Below are 17,273 nucleotides of genomic sequence, written 5' to 3' on the forward strand. Positions count from 1 at the left end.
CAAAAAACAAAGCTGCACTTCAAGGGCTGCAATACTCCCACAGCCTTCACAACAGAGTATGAAAACATCATTGAGCAATGTAATTTAGTATGCTTTTACTGGTATTGATAAGTTCATAGTTGATTTAGATTAAAGCATCTGCAGAAATGTAAGCACTGCTTTTAAACCTATTATCTTGAGGTTTATGATTATATGTTGTGACAAGATGTTTGGTTTGTTGCAAACTGTCAAATTCAAGTAATTTTAGTTAGGCTGCTCAACTCTGCTGTTGACCAAACTCAGAGTAGAGAGTCTGGTGCTGGAAAAGCACAGCTGGTCAGGAGCATCAGAAGAGCAGAAGATCAACATTTTGGGCATAACCCTTTCATCAGGAATGAGGCTTGTGTGCCAAGGGGGCTGAGAGATAAATGGAAAGGGTGTGGAGGTGGGGATGGGGGATTATAGCTGAGATTGTGATAGGTAGCTGAAGGTGGGGGTGGGGTGGGGTGGATATGTGGGAACGAAGATGGACAGGTAGGACAGATCAATAGGGGGAGTGCCGAGTTGTAAGGTTGGATCTGGAATAAGGTGGGGGGAAGGGGAAGTGAGGAAACTGGTGAAATCCACATTGATCCCATGTGGTTGGAGGGTCCCAAAGTGGAAGATGAGGCATTCTTCCTCCAGATGGCGAGTGATAAGGGTTTGGCGACGGAGGTGGCCCAGGACCTGCAGTCCTTGGGGGAGTGGAGGTGGAGTTAAAGTGTTCGGCCACGGGATGGTGAGGTTGCTTCATGCGTGTGTCCTGGAGATGTTCTCTGAAACATTCCGCAAGGAAGTGTCCTGTCTCCCCAATATGGAGGAGACCGCATTAGGAGCAATGGATACACTAAATGACATGTATGGAAGTGCAAGCAAATCTCGGATGGATGTGAAAGGCTCCTCTGGGGTCTTGAAAAGAGGTGGGGGGGGGGGGGGGGGGGCAGATGTGGGCGCAGGTTTTGTACTTCTTGCGATAGCAGGGGAAGGTGTCGGGAGGGGAGGGTGGGTTGGTGGGGTGCGTGGCCCTGAAAAGAGAGTCGTGGAGACAATGGATTGCATGGAATGCAGATAGTGGTGGGGAGGGAAATATATCACTGGTAGTGGGGTCTGTTCGTAGGTGGCGGAAATTGATGAGGATGATGTGATGTATCTGGAGGTTGGTGAGGACCGAGGGGTTCTGTCCTTGTTGCGGTTGAAGGGGTGGGGGTTCAAGGGCGGAGACACAGAAAGTGGAGGAGATGTGCTGGACGGCATCATCAACCACGTGGGAGGGGAAATTGTGGTCTTTAAAGGAGGAGGCCATCTGGTGTGTTCTGTGGTGGAATTGGCCCTCCTGGGAGTAGATGCGGCAGAGGCAGAGGAATTGGCAATAAGGGATATCGTTTTTACAGGAGCAGGGTGGGAGAGGATGTAGCCCAGGTAGCTGTGGGAGTCTGTGGGTTTTTTAGAAGGTGTTCGTGCAGGAAGGGGAGGGAGGTGTCAGAGATAGTCCAGGTGAACTTAAGGTCAGGGTGGAACATTTTAGTGAAGTTGTTGAACTGTTCAACCTCCTCATGGGAGCACAAGGTGGCACTGATACAGCCATCAATATAGCGAAAGAAAAGGTGTTGACCAAACTTAGCCAAGTTATAGTGAATAAGGTAAATTAATTGTATTTCCACTAATTTTGTTTTGTTCTGTGCAGATCTCTAAGGTCCATACCAGCAGCAGCTTTTAAAAGTCAATGGCTGGGAATGGCATGTGCATGGACTGAGCTTAGAGGAAACCTTGCTACCTGATTAGAACAAATAATAAACAAAAATTCCTGCATTGGCCACTTGAAAAATATTGATTTCACTAAAAATAAAAGTACTGGTAAGGCTGCACAGGCTCAAATTATTTTCAGAACAGTATATTTTGTATAAGTTCAAAGCATTTGGTAAATTTTAGTATATTTCAAAACAATTGGAAATTGAAAAATCATAAGATCTATGCCTATTGCGTTCAATTAATTAAAAAATATTAGCCGTGAAATTTTGCTGAATGGTTATTTTTCTGTTTGGAATTTGCAGTTAATCCACTTATGTTTACTGTGTCTTGCTGCAGTTATCAATTCAAAGCGTCTGATTACTTTCTCAGTGATTTGAATCCTGGAATAGAATCCTTGCAGTGCAGAAAGGAGCCATTTGGTCAGAGTCTGCACTTACCCTCCAAAGAGCATCCCACCCAGACCCAGCCCGAGCATGCCATCTTAAATGTATGGTCACATTTGCCATGGCTAATTCACTTAGCCTGTATATCCCTGGTCACTATGGACAAATTAGTATGGCCAGTCCACCTTGTTGGACTGTGGGAAGAAATCGGAATACCTGGTGGAAACCCACACAGACACCAAGAACATGCAAACTCCACAAAGATGGACACCCAAAACTGGCATCGAACCCAGGTCCCTGGTGCTGTGAGAAAGCAATGTTAAGCATTGAGCCACAGTGCTGTCCAACAAGCAAACAACAACTTTATAAAAGATTGACCTTGAAATTGAAGTAAAATGCTTACTCAAAGGCAAAAACTGTTAGTATGCCCAAAATTGCTTAATAATTTTTGGTTCAACACATGCTTTTATGACAAGTTTTGAAATTTTAACTTCTATTTCACTTTTTGATGTTTATTAGTTTGGTTGGCATTATTAAAATTTTCAGTTACAGTATCAAAATTTACAGCATTTTTGCTTTTCCTACTTACTGCTGTGCCAAATATTAGCTTCTTGAAATCAGAGTGAAGAAATAAAGCAAGAGAAGTATCTTATTTATGAGTACTCTCATGTGTGAATTGGACTACTTCCAATTTGGTGCATATTCAAGTTTAAATTGGCATTAAAACAAAAATAATAATGACTGATGAGCAGATTATTCCAATATCAAAATGGCTGTCCGGAATGGCTGTCTGTTAGTTGGACTAAACTAGAACGGTCAAAAAAAGTATGGAATAATTGCTGAGCCTTTGCTTATGAGTGCAAATATTACTGCAATTTTTAATACCTTTGGAAAATCCTCAACTTCTTTCAATCTTTTTTCAATCTGGAGACGCCCACCAAATCGTGTCACACCATACACCACAGTCATCACTGTCTGTTTCACAACCTTGCGATTAATGAAGCCTTCCAAGATTTGAGCAATTTTTACACCTTTTTCAGCATCTCTTTTTCTGAACTCTTCAACCTGAAAGGAAAACACAAGGCAATTGCAATAATGAACCCAGGACTTGCATTCAGCCAAAAAGTAGATGCCAAAATAAACAATATTTGTTACCAACATCTCCTGCTGTAAGGCGCAAAGAATTAACTTGATTTACACTAGTAGTGTCTTTGATAGTGACATTACTTATTACAAATTTAATTATAGCGAAGTTACTGCAATCAAATAAGATAAATTTGGATTTTTTTCTTAATTTTCAAATGTATTTACTTTTGCCAATTACTATTTAGACACATCTTGTGATTCTAATGGTTTCAGTACAATGTTTCCTTAACTCTGTACAATTGTTTATTCTTCTTCATTGATAGAGAAAGCAATTCCAGCGTTTGGTTGTAGTGCAACTTTTCAAGGTCCTCTCAGACCATCATAAAACAAAGATTTAGTTAGTGCAAGAACCAAGCATTCTAGAAACTACATAACCCTGCTAATAACCACCATTACTTGTACATTGACAGAAAATGACTACAATCGTGACAGTTGACATTATCGTGTATTGCAGTTTATTACTGTCACTTGTTAGGTTGTATATTGCTGTCTCTAGGATACTTATACCACTTAGATTATTTTTAGTTCATTTTACTCAGTTCACTTGCCTGTTGTGCTACTGCACTGTAAACATCCTGTGGTACCTCATCCGGCATTAGGTTCACAGAGGCTGCACCAATCACATCACGTCCTAGAGCAGCATAGTGTTGCAAACCATTACAAGAGCCATCCTGTTTAAAAAAAAGGCAAAATACTTTAAGGGATTAATCAGTGCTGAATCTGCATAAAACAACTGAGTTTTTAAAAACCAGTTTGCTATTGCACTTGTAATGAACTCAGTGGCTCTACATATTGTTCTTTTAACATCAATTTATGTACTTTTATACAAGGGAGAGATAAAAAGTGAAACATTTCACAAATGCTAATTTGACTCCCCTACTTAGCCAACCAGAAATTTTAGGCCAATATTTAAAAATAGAGAATTTCTGAGTAAACATGCCTAATGGTTTGATTTATTTTCACTTTCTAGAAGGATGTGAAAAAATATGCAAATATTATACCTGACTTAATCCTTACTAACATCCAACTGACTGTCTAATCAAGATTTATCTGAATTATTCTGTTCATTGTTGAGTTCACTGCAATATTGCTACTTTATCAACTTTCCCTCACGAGAATTCTTTCTTCCTATAATTTTGTAAATTTGCCTGAAGAATGAGTGGAGACATATCTGTACTACTATGCATATTTGATAAATTTCAAAGTCCAAGTAAATAAAAAAGATCAATTAATGATGTATTTTTGTTTCATACTTATTCTAAAGAATGATATAGAAAATTTAATTGAGAAATTTAGTTTATTGGAGATGCATATTAGATATTGTTTTAATTAAATTAAATTAACCACATCACTCATAGTAAATCAGACAATTTGGTGTTTTATAACAATCGGGAAACAGGGTGTTTTATTGTCATGGATGGCATGCATCAAAGTGACCAACAAGCCAAATTGTTTTTTTTTTAATTAAACGTGATTTTACTGGTGGTTTGGGAATTAAATTCCATAGCCTCATAAACTATATGGTGAAAAGTACAAATGGGGTTGTTTATCTTTAATCTGCCTCCCTGCCATTTTAAAAATGACAAAGAAACAAAATTACATGCAAGATGCATTAACTGGAATAGAGACCAGATATTCTAAGGTATCAGGAAAAGAAAGAGTTTCATGTGAAGGTTATCCTGCACTTTGATATTTGTGGGAAAATGTTTAAATTTGTAAACATTCGGGGACAGTCCTTGGTTTTCAAATGTAATCTGAAGTGTCTTTTTCTTCTTATCTTACAAACACATACGCCCAGATTTCATAGCAGTGAACAATTGGCATTTGCCATTATTTACATTTACTTGCTTTGTCAATGGGCTTACAGTAAGTAGGCAGTCAAAACAATCTGGTATCTTGACCTAGCTTCTGATTTTGGATCTGTGTGCAAGCAATGGCATCTCTCCTCAGCCAGCCAGGTTGAATTAGTACAGAGGCATTCCTCTTAGAAATTGTACCAGGAAGTGCGAGAATTATTTGATTTAATGCTAAGTCATGCATAGGAAGTTAATAAGAATGAGAAAGAAAGGTGAGATTAAGATAGAGGTAAAACAGTCATTACAAAAAAGATTTTGAAACACTATTTCCAACGAGTTATAAAAGTACATTCTCAGAGGGATTGTGCAGCAGTAATTTAGACATATCACTTCACTAAAATTTACACTTGAACAAGCAACTGTTAACATTTTCTGTTGTATTTCGTGGATATCCAGTAAGGCGATCAAATTCAAAACCTATTGCATGTTAAGTTTCTGCGCATGATACTTTTAGAATAAAGACTTTGGGTATCTCACATAGTAGCTTCCTGATTTGTGTTTAGCTACATCTATGCAGACACCAAAACCTGCAGTCCCTTTTATTATTTAATAACAGAGAGCCCTGATACCTTACGGTCATTTCTGCTGTAAACTCCATGCTATTACTGTCGCTTTCACAATAAATACTAAATATATTTCAATTGATTATTCCTTGAAGTCTGTCTTTTCTCATTTCTTCAAGTAATTTTGACAAACACTTTGCAGACACTGCTAGAATCTAAAGCAAATATTCCAGCAATTCAGATACTTAATAGCAATGATGCAACTGGAATATTATACACAATGCATGCAGATTCTTCAGACTACAAAATCTGAGATCACCCATCAGTGTCATTATTCTGGAAATAATATTAAATTCTCTCTGGGGTTTCTTGGGAGTTTGAACCTGTCAAGATAACCTGTCAAAAAAAATAGAAGACAGCATGATGGACTAACCGTGTTGTCATGGAATGCATGTTTGTTTAATTTGTTAGGCTAAAGTTCTTACTTTGAAGATTAGCATCTTCAGTTAGAAAGTCACAAATGTAAATTGACTTTTTTCACAAAGCCCAGCAAACCATTTGTAGGATACTCCAATACCATCTAGTGGCCATAGCTTTTAATTAGATTGCAAATGCAACCATTTATCCAGACACAGATACAGTAGTTAAAAATCTGGCTGGTTGGATGAATCTCAATAAATCTTTCCTTAACCATGCAGGTGGACGAATAAAGTAGTCATAATCACTTAAATACATCACTGCATGCAATATGGATTACTAGTCCTTTCTTTTTTATTGGAAAGAAATATATCAAATGTTGGCTTAAATATTTGTTTTTGCATTTTAGCAATTGGGTTTGGTTATTCAAAAGTGCATGTCTTCAATCCTTTTTAGATTTCTGGGGGAGAGGCTCAGAGACCAAGAAAGTTGTAAAAAAATACTAAACAGTCCTGAGTAACAGAACAAGATAGAAAGTGATGTGCTTTAAATAGAGACAGCTTATCTACAAACCTGCACATTATTTGGTATTCATTATCATTGGAACTCACAATTAATAAACAATGACTGTTTTTGATGCTGAACCATGTATTTAACACTCATATTAAGGACAAAATATGGAAACAGTCAATTTAGCTAATTTCTCAGTTTATGTCAAGAGTCTCCTTCATGTAAGCAAGTAATCCAATGTAAATTTACTGCCCCTATTCTTATAGCTGTCCAGCTACTTTTCTTGTTTGGGACTCTAAAAATCAATATTTTGAGCATTAGTTGGACCTCCAGCACTGATTCCTACAATGCAAATCAGAATTGAGAACTGGTGCAATTCAATTTTCTAGCTTTTCCATGTAACATCATGCAAAGTAAAGAAATAGATGCCTCAAAAATTGCATATCAGAAAGTGTGCTGCAGATTAAGCATTATGCTTGATTGAGTTATGAGGATTTTCAAAATTACAAAAGATCAAACAGATAAAAGTCATCCTACATTTTCCCATGAAATCATCAAAATGATAATTATTAGATTAGATTAGCTACAGTGTGGATACAGGCCCTTCGTCCCAACCAGTCCACACCGACCCTCCGAAGAGTAACCTACTCAGACCCATTTCCTTCTGACTAATGCACCTAACACTATGGGCAATTTAGCATGGCCAATTCACCTGACCTGCACATCTTTGGAGTGTGGGAGGAAACCGGAACACCCCGAGGAAAGCCACGCAGACACGGGGAAAATGTGCAAACTGGTGCACAGACAGTCACCCAAGGCTGGAATCGAATCTAGGACCCTGGTGCTGTGAGGCAGCAGTGCTAACCACTGAGCCACCGTGCCACCCACTAGTCACATGTCTGCATACAATCACTCCTGGCATTCCTACTTATACAGAATAAAATGTTTTTGTTGAGGTTATTTAACATCTGATACAAATTTTGAAAGTTTAATCATGATCATCAATAGACCACACGCCCAATTATCTATAAAAAGATCAGAAATTTCTTCAGTGGATTTCCGTTGTATGTTTCACAAGGTCATTAGGCTGCTCTTGCTGTTATGTCATACATAATTAATAATACTTATATCTTATAAATAATGTCTTATTTGTGGAGATAGCAGACATGTCATTCCACGTGAAGACTCGCTCTAGATTTAAAACAGCCACAATTTCCAACTTAGTGGTGAATAATTCCTGAAGACTTATAATTGAATTTTAAATAAAAATCATCACCTTAATTTTTAAACAAATGGTATATTTCCAAGTGATCACTATTGTAAAGGAAACTTCATATTCCTAACAGACCATTTACAATCAGAGATAGCACACTCACCATTTAAATACTGCTATCAATCAATTAAATAAAATGATTGCCCTTTCAGTAACTCTGTACAAATCAAATTAGATTTAAAACAAAACATTTGAACTCATTATATGTCATCTGTCACTAACTGAATGGAAAAATGAAATTGGATAACTCGGACATAAACATAAACCCTCCAATGAAAGGAGATAGTTCTGTTCATAGTGCTTCTGTTCTAACATCAGGTGTTAAATTTATTCTGAATCATAAAATTAGACCACATACTTAATTGCATATAACTAGAAGAAAATTATCGAAGACAAAAAAGCATGTTGTATTATTTTCCTTTTTTTTTCAAAAACCTCAAATTGGTAGAGTTCTTTACCTCCCTAAGAGCATCTCACCCCCCTCCTATCTATAGTAGTATGGCAACTTATAAAATATTTCACTGTACCTTTTTTGAAAAAATACATGTGACAATAAATTGCTATTCTATAGCCTTTTAGAATTTAATCTTGAATTCACCAAATTGCGAGTTTCAATTTTTAACCACGTGATGTCCTGTACCTCGAATGATTCGTCAACTATGCTGCTCATTTGAAACACAACTTCCAACAATTAACATTACAAACAGAAAAAGTAAAAAACCTTGTAATTACTAGAAATCTGAAAATAAATTAGAAAAAGAGACAAAAATGCAGCGGAAAGTTAAAGAGAAATCTCATTCTCCAAAATGTTAAACAACATGCAATAGAATTTTACAGTCCACCAGTCAATTCCAACTATTCAGAAAACCCTGCTTTTCTTTACAAGAAAAGTACTTCAGTTTTCTACACGAAGTCTATTGATCAGAGTAATGTATTCTTACTTCAGTACTGAGAGACTCGCTATTAATATTTTTACATGGTTGATGATATTAAACAATGTATTAAGGTTGTGCAGTGAACAACACAACACACACCAACCAAAAAAAGAAAAAATAGCATGTTAAGCAAGCATGTGCCAAAAAGTGGCCAGCAGAGTGGCAGCTGCCCAAAATATTACAAATTGAAAATAAATTTCTACTTTCTATTGACTGAATCCTCTCTCAGCAGAATATCAAAATTAATTTATTTGTTTACAACAATGGCGCCCACTCTCAAGACCACAGGATAAATTTTAACATATAATCTGATGGTAAAATTGGTTTTCTGGATTGGCCAACCACAGATTATAGAAAGCATTCAATTTCCATGAATGGAAGCAAAGTTTTGCATTTTTGACAGTGTGGAGCTGATTTTCAATGTCAGTTTAGTATCTAGGCAGAATGATGGAAATCTGCCACATATGTGTTGAAGGTTATATTATTTCAAATTTTGGAGACCCCTAGTGACTGGGCAATTGCAGGAGCGAGCATGATCAAAAAGAGAGCTTTGCTTGTGCAGATAAAGGTGGCTTACTTAGGTAAGAGTGCCACCACTATGCTATGTTGATACTTTCCTGTGAACTCCTGAACATAATGACTCCATATAGTGAGTTACCATATGTAGTTCAGATCATAATGCTGGAATCTAAGGACCAGTGTTAGAAACAACTGAGCAACAGACACCTGTTGCAATCTGATATGTTTAATTAAACAATACATTTTACAGTTGCGTGCATGTTTGGCATGTAACTTCATCATGCACCAATATTGTGATGTCACCTGCATGTACACAAATACAAATGTCAATACAGGTTCTGATGTGACTGACTGTTATCACAGGAGCATCTTTAGCGTTGGAATCACACAATCCAAAACGAAAAAGAAAAATCAAAGGAGGAAATTTCAGGAAACATGAAGCAAGTAACTTGCAACTCTGAGGATTCCTCTAAGTTCAGCAAATGTATGTTTTCCAATGAAACTCTAATATACCATCAACCTGGAAAAAGAGAAAAAACTTCCTAATCGATATTGAAGTTCATGTGGATCTAAATTCATGACAGAATAATTCACCAATTATCACAGTTTCTACTGTCTTCCAATACTGCAGCCACTCAATAAATTTAGGTACAATTCATGTTTTAAATGTGAAATGTATGAAAGCGTTATCTCAATGAGTAACTATGCAAAAACAAGCTAAATAATATTTAATTCTTTATTATTAAGATGAATACAAAGCTATCAAAAGTAGTAACATATTTAAGGCATATTTTATTTCTTTTACTCTTCCTACAGTGTAACAAACATACAATCTTTCCAACAGTACTACAATCCTAGGAGCTCTCTTCATCATGATTATATCCACTGATACCGTTCTGAGATCAAATGGCACGAAGTATCACTTTACTGATTATTGATAGCAAAAACATTGTTCAGCACATGCTGCACCATTTAGCTTGACTTCAGAAACGCGATGTCATTCTTACACTTAACGACTCCATTGTTCTAAACACCAATATCGATATTCAAAGATTCTGACACTATACCTAGATATTTTGAGAAAACCTTATTTAAATATACCAACATTCATAATTTGGTAATAGACGGTGATCATTTTACTGTTTTGAAGCAATTATTTCATTGCATGGTGGTTTGTTGGCCATTTTTTCGCCTCAATAACCAGAATTCCATTTCTAAAGTTAGATTATAAGCAACATAAAAAAGCATATATTTTGAAACAACATGAATATTATTCACTGAATTCTGTGTATTCCAGTATTTCCATACAAGTTTTTGTTGGAAGAGCCAAAGATTTTTAAGAACTCTATAACAACTTCATAAGTTGACAGTGACTAGGTAAACTGAAGGCAGATCCTGTAGTTTGAACATACACACTAAATACTTTTCCATGAAGCATTATTCAGAATTAGCTTATGGCAATTTTTTTTCTCTTAGAAGATCATGAGCCCACAATGAAATGAAGGTAATACAATAGTAGTGTTGTCAATCAAGACTCAAGGATAGTACTGTAATATTGTACAAAATTTTAGTTTACAGTAAGACAGCATTGGTCTTTCTGCATAAGTTTAGAAATGTCACAAAATCTCTCAGTAATCAAACAGAAATGTCTTGGAAGCATTTACAGAACTTTTAATCTTTCAATGTTAGTGTAGATGCTAATGCATAAGTTGACCCATGAAACTTTGAATAATCACTCCAAAACAGGACTTAGCTTTTACATGGAAAATAAAAGTCAATTGCTGGGTGATCACCGTCATCTGCCACACTGAGTCGGCTCTGTGTTTACATCTTAATGCTAAACGTGGTGGCTCAGTGGTTAGCACTGCTGCTTCATAGCGCCAGGTATTCAGGTTCAATTCCAGCCTCAGGTGACAGTGTGTAAGGAGTTTGCACATTCTCCCAGTGTCTACGTGGGTTTCCTCCGGGTGCTCTGGTTTCCTCCCACAGTCCAAAGATGTGCAGGTTAAGTGGATTACCCATGGGAAATGCAGGGTTACAGAGATAGGGTAGGGAGTTGAGTCTGGGTGGGATGCTCTTTGAAGAGTCAGTGTGGCCCTGTTGGGTCAAATGGCCTGCTTCCACACTGTAGAAATTCTATTCTATTCTTAATCTCCCATGTGTTTTCACAACACAGCCCACAGCATTTGCCTGATCGTTACATAAAATTATAAAGGTAACAATAAATAAAACATCGGTGTGATGAAGAATTCGAGGCTGATTATTAATGTTTGAGTAGGTGAAAGGTGGGGACAGTCAACTTATATGCCAAGTTGATGAAAACAATACAACCTTTTGGGGCCAGAAAATGGTGTTGCCGGATATGCACAGTCAACTTGTACATGCCATTACCTACAGCATCAATTTAGGAAGCTGAAAGGAAATCAGCGTATGTACTGACAAATGCTGTTGTAGCCCTAACCTTCAATTAAATGCAAGTATTTCTTAAAAGTTTTCACTGTTGTAAATATTAAAGCAGTATGAGGCCAGTTTATTTCATGTCTTCAACACCATAATCTTCTTCAGCCCAACTACACTCCCACACCTGCGTTTCACTAATTCTGGTACCTTCAGCATTTCTGCTGTTGGTGTTTGCCAAAGATCATAGCTGTGAAGCTCCCTCCTTTTCACCTATCAAATTCTCGTCTATCCTTCTTTAAAACACCCATTAAAAGCTAACTAACTAATCCAGCTTTTGATCATCTTGCCTAATACCTTTTTATATGGTTTGGTGCCAAATTTTATTGCACAACACATCTATCATGTTCTGTGGGAAATTTCATGACAGTAAAAATACTATATAAATAAAATTTGTTGTTATATTCTTTTAAAGCAGGCCATTCTGTCGTTCAAATTAACTTTATACACATGTACAGATAGAAAAAAATAAGTCTATGTTTTCTAAATATTTCAGAACGTACCTGGTGGACTGGGAAATAAGAGATGTATTTGCTTGGATCAGGTGATCTAATAGCATGTGCTATCTCTTTGCAACAAGCCAATGTTTGCCAAGGCTCATCTGCATTCATCCACCACTTCCTCCCCTGGGAAAAGCAAAAGCATCTCAGACACACAGACACATTATTTTATGTAAACATCATTAATCAAGGGCAAATGATGTGCACTCACTCTCCTTCCTTCATCTTTTGGGCACTCAGATGCTTTCAAACGTTCAAGACAAAACCAGTTTCTACAACAAATTGTGTTCCACTGAAACATGGATTTTACTTTTCATTTACAGTCACAAGCATTTCAGTATAATATATATGAATAAAAGTTTTGAAATGCCAGAAATATAAATGAGTGGCTTACATACCAATGCAACCTGCATGAATGAGCTTTCCACATAATTGTAATTGAATGCTTTAGATCACTTGCAATTATTAACAAAGTAGAAGATCTTTTATACTTTCAGTAGCAGAGTTTTGTTAGAGAGTACATAAAGGACAGCAGTATTTTGAACAGGAACATTATTTTACAGAAATATGTGAACATGCATATTTGTACTTAATAAATTAGTTGCATTCAATTACTCTTTCTTCCTTATTTCATCTACATGTTTGCTTTTATCATCTTTCAAATTCCTTTTCTATCTCCAACTGGTGGAGGAGGTTTCGTGGCTGCTATTTGGATTATCTTACAGTGCCAAAGTTGAATAATGGTATCGCCCATTCATTCTACACACGTTTGGCTGATGATGGGATTATAAAATAATTCATTTTATCGAAAGTTTGATCATCATGAATACTTTTCACAAGCAGGAGTGAATAAAAGTAACAGCAAATCTAGGGTTTCTATAAAACTTCTATTGGAATACAGCCAATATAAAAATAGCAATCCCTTTTTAATTATTACATTGCTTCATATCCACAGAATATCAAGATGCATATTTCACTGTCAATTTTAGGAGCGATTTAAAAACAGAATGCAACAACACGAATAAAACATGAAACTGCAGACACTGGAAATCTGAAACAAAAACAAATTGCTGGAGAAACCCAGCAGGTCTGACAGAAATCAGAGTCAGTGTTTCAGGTCCAATGACTTTTCATCAGAACTCTGATGCTTCTGTTGAAGGGTCACTGGACCAGAAACTTGGACTCTGCTTTGTCTTCATAAAGACTGCCAGACTTGCTGAGTTTCGTCAGCAACTTCTGTTTTTGGTACAAATACTTGAAAATGTAGATACTAACATTTAATTGATAGACTGGTGCATTTGAAATAATATTCACTTACTGTTAAAGGGTTATCTGCTGAATCCAAAATGTCATCCATTACTTTATCAGCATAATCAATTCTGTCTTTAAGGGAACACTTTTTCTTAAAGCCAGTTAAGTTAACAAGATGAACTTTCAACCAATTTAACCCATGTTCTCCCAAGGGTTTTCCTTCTGCAAATAATAAAACTGCACGAGTGACATCACTGCCCAGGTGATTAAAATATGGTGGGCAGGGATACGTCCTTCCTCGAAAATCCATGTTGTGCGGAAACCAGAATATGTCATCTCTGACATGGTTGGCAATGGAAAGCTTGTAAAGGGCATCCATTCGAAGACTGTGCATTTCAGCTGCCCTTTTTCTGACCCAAGCTATCTTTTTTTTCAATACAGACTTTGCTGCTGGACTAATGTCAGCTTTTGGGTCATACTTGGGCATGTGTGGTGCTTCTGAAAGTGGAGGTGGAATCTCCAGCTTCTCGCTTCCTTTATCATTAAAAATAGAAATAATCAAATCAAGGATTGGTTTGTTAACCTTCCAAGCACAGTTACCAAGCTGAGTTAAAGAATCTAGCACTGGATGCAAGTCACTACTCTTGCATTTCTCCAGGAGTAAATGATGCTGTAGAGCCCCTTCCACGCACCGCATTAATTTGGTGGGTGCCAGAATATAGGCTCCAAACCGAGGCGAAGTCCATGGGATGGGAGCACAGACCATTGGCATGACACAGGAGTCAAAGATTAAAGTTGTCTCAGCAGCTTGTGAAAGGAGCTCAGTTAGAATAGGATGCGGTTTGATGAAACCAATCTGCAAAACAAGACATTACAACAAATAGTTCATAATGAAAACAGTAAACCAGCTTGCTTCCCATCCCCCAAACCAAATTTAATGAGTTTGAGTGCATTTCCCAACACTGATTTGATTTCAGATTTCTACCATGCAAAATCCTTTAAAAAAGACACTGTATTGGACATATATATTGAAAATCATTTATGTATTTGATTTCCATGCAAATTTCCCTCTCCTGAGCCAATTAATTTTAAACATCTTGACGATTCTTCTTTTACTTTCATTGCTGTGTGTTATACTGACATTTTATTGCACTATGATAACAAAGTGCCTTTTGTAAAGACATATGGACAGTGAGTTTTTTTTAACCTCTCACCCCAAACTGAGCAGCCAATTGAACACTGAAGGACATCACCACACCCACAGGTGACAAATATTGATGGCAGAAATGGAGGAGGTGGATAAGGATCCTGTATCATCAACATTAAGATTCAGATTTTAATATTATCTGCTTATCACTCTGGGTAGTTCAAATTCATGTCCTCTAATTTTATATTTACCACCATGAAAGCACCAGAACAGAGTTTTAGATTCAATTAAAATAAATCCTAAATATTCTGAATTATAAACAAATTATGGAGATAGTATGGAGTATAACTATTCATTAATCCACAACAGTCATCAATTCACATTATATGCTCAACTCATGAAAAGTAACCTTCAAATGAATATGAACTAAGACCCTGTTCTAGAAACTAACGTTGTTTAATAAATATAACAAAACTTGAAACATTCCTGCTCTGCATATAGATATTCATCTAATGCAACAGCAACTGCCACCTGTGTGAAACCACAACACTGCTTATCTCTAATATCCCAAATATCTATGGTCAGTAAGGGATGACCATAAGAGTTTCATCATCAGCACAAACGGTATGATGGGAAAGGGAGGAACTACATACAAAACAGAGTTGTACAATAATGTAAAATTTTGCACTGTCTTTGGGATTGAGGGTGGCTTGCTTTCACTCAAGTTTTATTGGGATTTGCAGACTCTGCCACTGTAGGATGGGTTGAGTTTGAAGGTTTGGATAAATGGGTTGTTTTGAGGTTCACACTTTCCCTCCAATACCTTAACTTCAACTCTATAAATGCCCAAAGCTTCTTGATATGTTTGGTGCCTTCCTGTATGAGCCTTCTCCATTTTGGTTAGCCACAAGGCAAACTATGAATCGATGAGTATATTTCACTTCTTCAGGGATTCTTTAAGGTCATTAATACATGTCCACTGGGCTCCTTGGAGTATACTACTATGAACAAATTTCAAGTAGAACAGATGTTTAGGGATTCTGGTTTCAGGCAACTCATGACCCCGTATAATTCAGAGACTTGGACAAGCTACAGCAGGCACTTCAAACCTCACAGAAGTATTATCAGTGATGCCTTTGCAAAATCCTCCAAATTTGATAGTAATAAAAACAGTCCATCAGCAGTGTCCTCTCATAAAGTGAGGACTGCAGATGCTGGAGATCAGAATCAAAAAGTGCAGCACTGGAAAAGCAAAACGGGTCAGGCAACATCTGAGAAGCAGGAGAGTCAATGCTTGAAACGTCGATTCTCCTGCTCCTTGGATGCTGCCTGACCAGCTGCGCTTTTCCAGTGCTAACTTTTTGACTCACAAATCAAGCCGCCCGGCATCCAAGCACCAATCATTCAAAATTAGCTTAGCTGGACAGGACATTATGATTGCTTTCCATTATGATAGATACAAGATAACAAAAGTTTTCACCCATGGATTTCCACTTCCAACCAATGAAAGGCCGAAAAGATATAAATATAGGCTGGGCATCTTGTCAACTGTAAATCACTATTCCTTCATCAATGATGATTTTGAGGTGCCAGTGTGGAACTGGGGTGTACAAAGTTAAAAGTCACATATCAGGCACGAGCTTTCAGAGTGCTGCTCCTTCAACAGTTGGTTGTAGAGTATAAGATCGTAAGACACAGAATTTATAGCAAAAGTTTACAGTGTGATGCAGCTGAAATTATATATCGGAAAAAGACCTGGACTGCTTGTTACGTCTCTCATCTTTTCGAATGAACATGTTGGTTTCAGTTCATTCATATGTAATCCCAGAACATGTTTAAAGTTACATTCTCAAGTGAACTTTAACAATAGGTGCCACGTTGGCCCAGATAATGCACTGAAGGTGTGAGGCTGTCTGTGCTCCAATGTTCAGACTGATTCTAATCTCAAAAAGGGATTTGCAGAATCTTACATGGATCTATGCAGTTTTTGAGCAAAATAAAATGTAATTCTGCAAGTACAAATTCACTCCACAAACTTATGTGTGTGTGTTTGTGTGCGTGCCCATGTGCACGGGGTGGAGAAATAGGAGTGTCTCTGTGTGTGTGCAGGTGTATGTGTGTGTTTATGTTTGAGCATATGAGAAAGAGCTTGTGTATGAGAGAGGGTCTGTGAGACAGCATGGAGTGTCTGTGTCTGTGCGTGTAAGTGTCTGTGTCGGTGTGTAGTGCAGTGGGGTCACCTGTAATGTGACATGAAGCCAGGTCCCAGTTGAGGCCATCCCCATGGGTACCCAACTTGGCTATCAGCCTCTGCTCGGCCACTCTGTGTTGTTGCCTGTCCTGAGGTCTGCCTTGGCGGATGGTCACCCGAAGGTCCGACGAGGTTGAAGGTCCCGGACGCTGAAGTGTTCTCCGAATGGGAGGGAACACTCCTGTCTGTTGATTTTTGTGTGGTGCCCATTCATCCATTGTCATAGCCTCTGCTCAGTCTCGCCAGTTTATCATGCCTCAGGGTATCCTTGCCTGGAGTGTATGAGACAGGCAACATTGGCCAAGTTGCATGAGTACCTGCCACACACATGGTGGGAGATTCCCCGACATGTAATAGT

At 37.5% G+C, this 17,273-nt stretch overlaps 1 protein-coding gene across 3 annotated transcripts in view; it reads right to left on the reverse strand.

Annotated features, from left to right (window-relative positions):
- Window positions 1-17,273, reverse strand: part of polrmt (polymerase (RNA) mitochondrial (DNA directed)) — a 114,585-nt gene that overhangs the window by 36,941 nt on the left and 60,371 nt on the right. For all 3 annotated transcript variants that reach the window (XM_043721278.2, XM_043721279.2, XM_043721280.2), the window contains 4 exons: window positions 13,585-14,373; window positions 12,270-12,392; window positions 3,845-3,967; window positions 3,036-3,215 (listed from right to left, as the gene is read on the reverse strand). In XM_043721278.2, coding sequence (XP_043577213.1) covers window positions 3,036-3,215; window positions 3,845-3,967; window positions 12,270-12,392; window positions 13,585-14,373 — 1,215 coding nt within the window. The remainder of the gene's footprint in view (window positions 1-3,035; window positions 3,216-3,844; window positions 3,968-12,269; window positions 12,393-13,584; window positions 14,374-17,273) is intronic.

This window comes from Chiloscyllium plagiosum, unplaced genomic scaffold, assembly GCF_037043375.1.
Source record: "Chiloscyllium plagiosum isolate Xiang-an unplaced genomic scaffold, Cpla_swu_hap1 HiC_scaffold_28, whole genome shotgun sequence".
In the NCBI taxonomy this organism is placed as follows: domain Eukaryota; kingdom Metazoa; phylum Chordata; class Chondrichthyes; order Orectolobiformes; family Hemiscylliidae; genus Chiloscyllium; species Chiloscyllium plagiosum.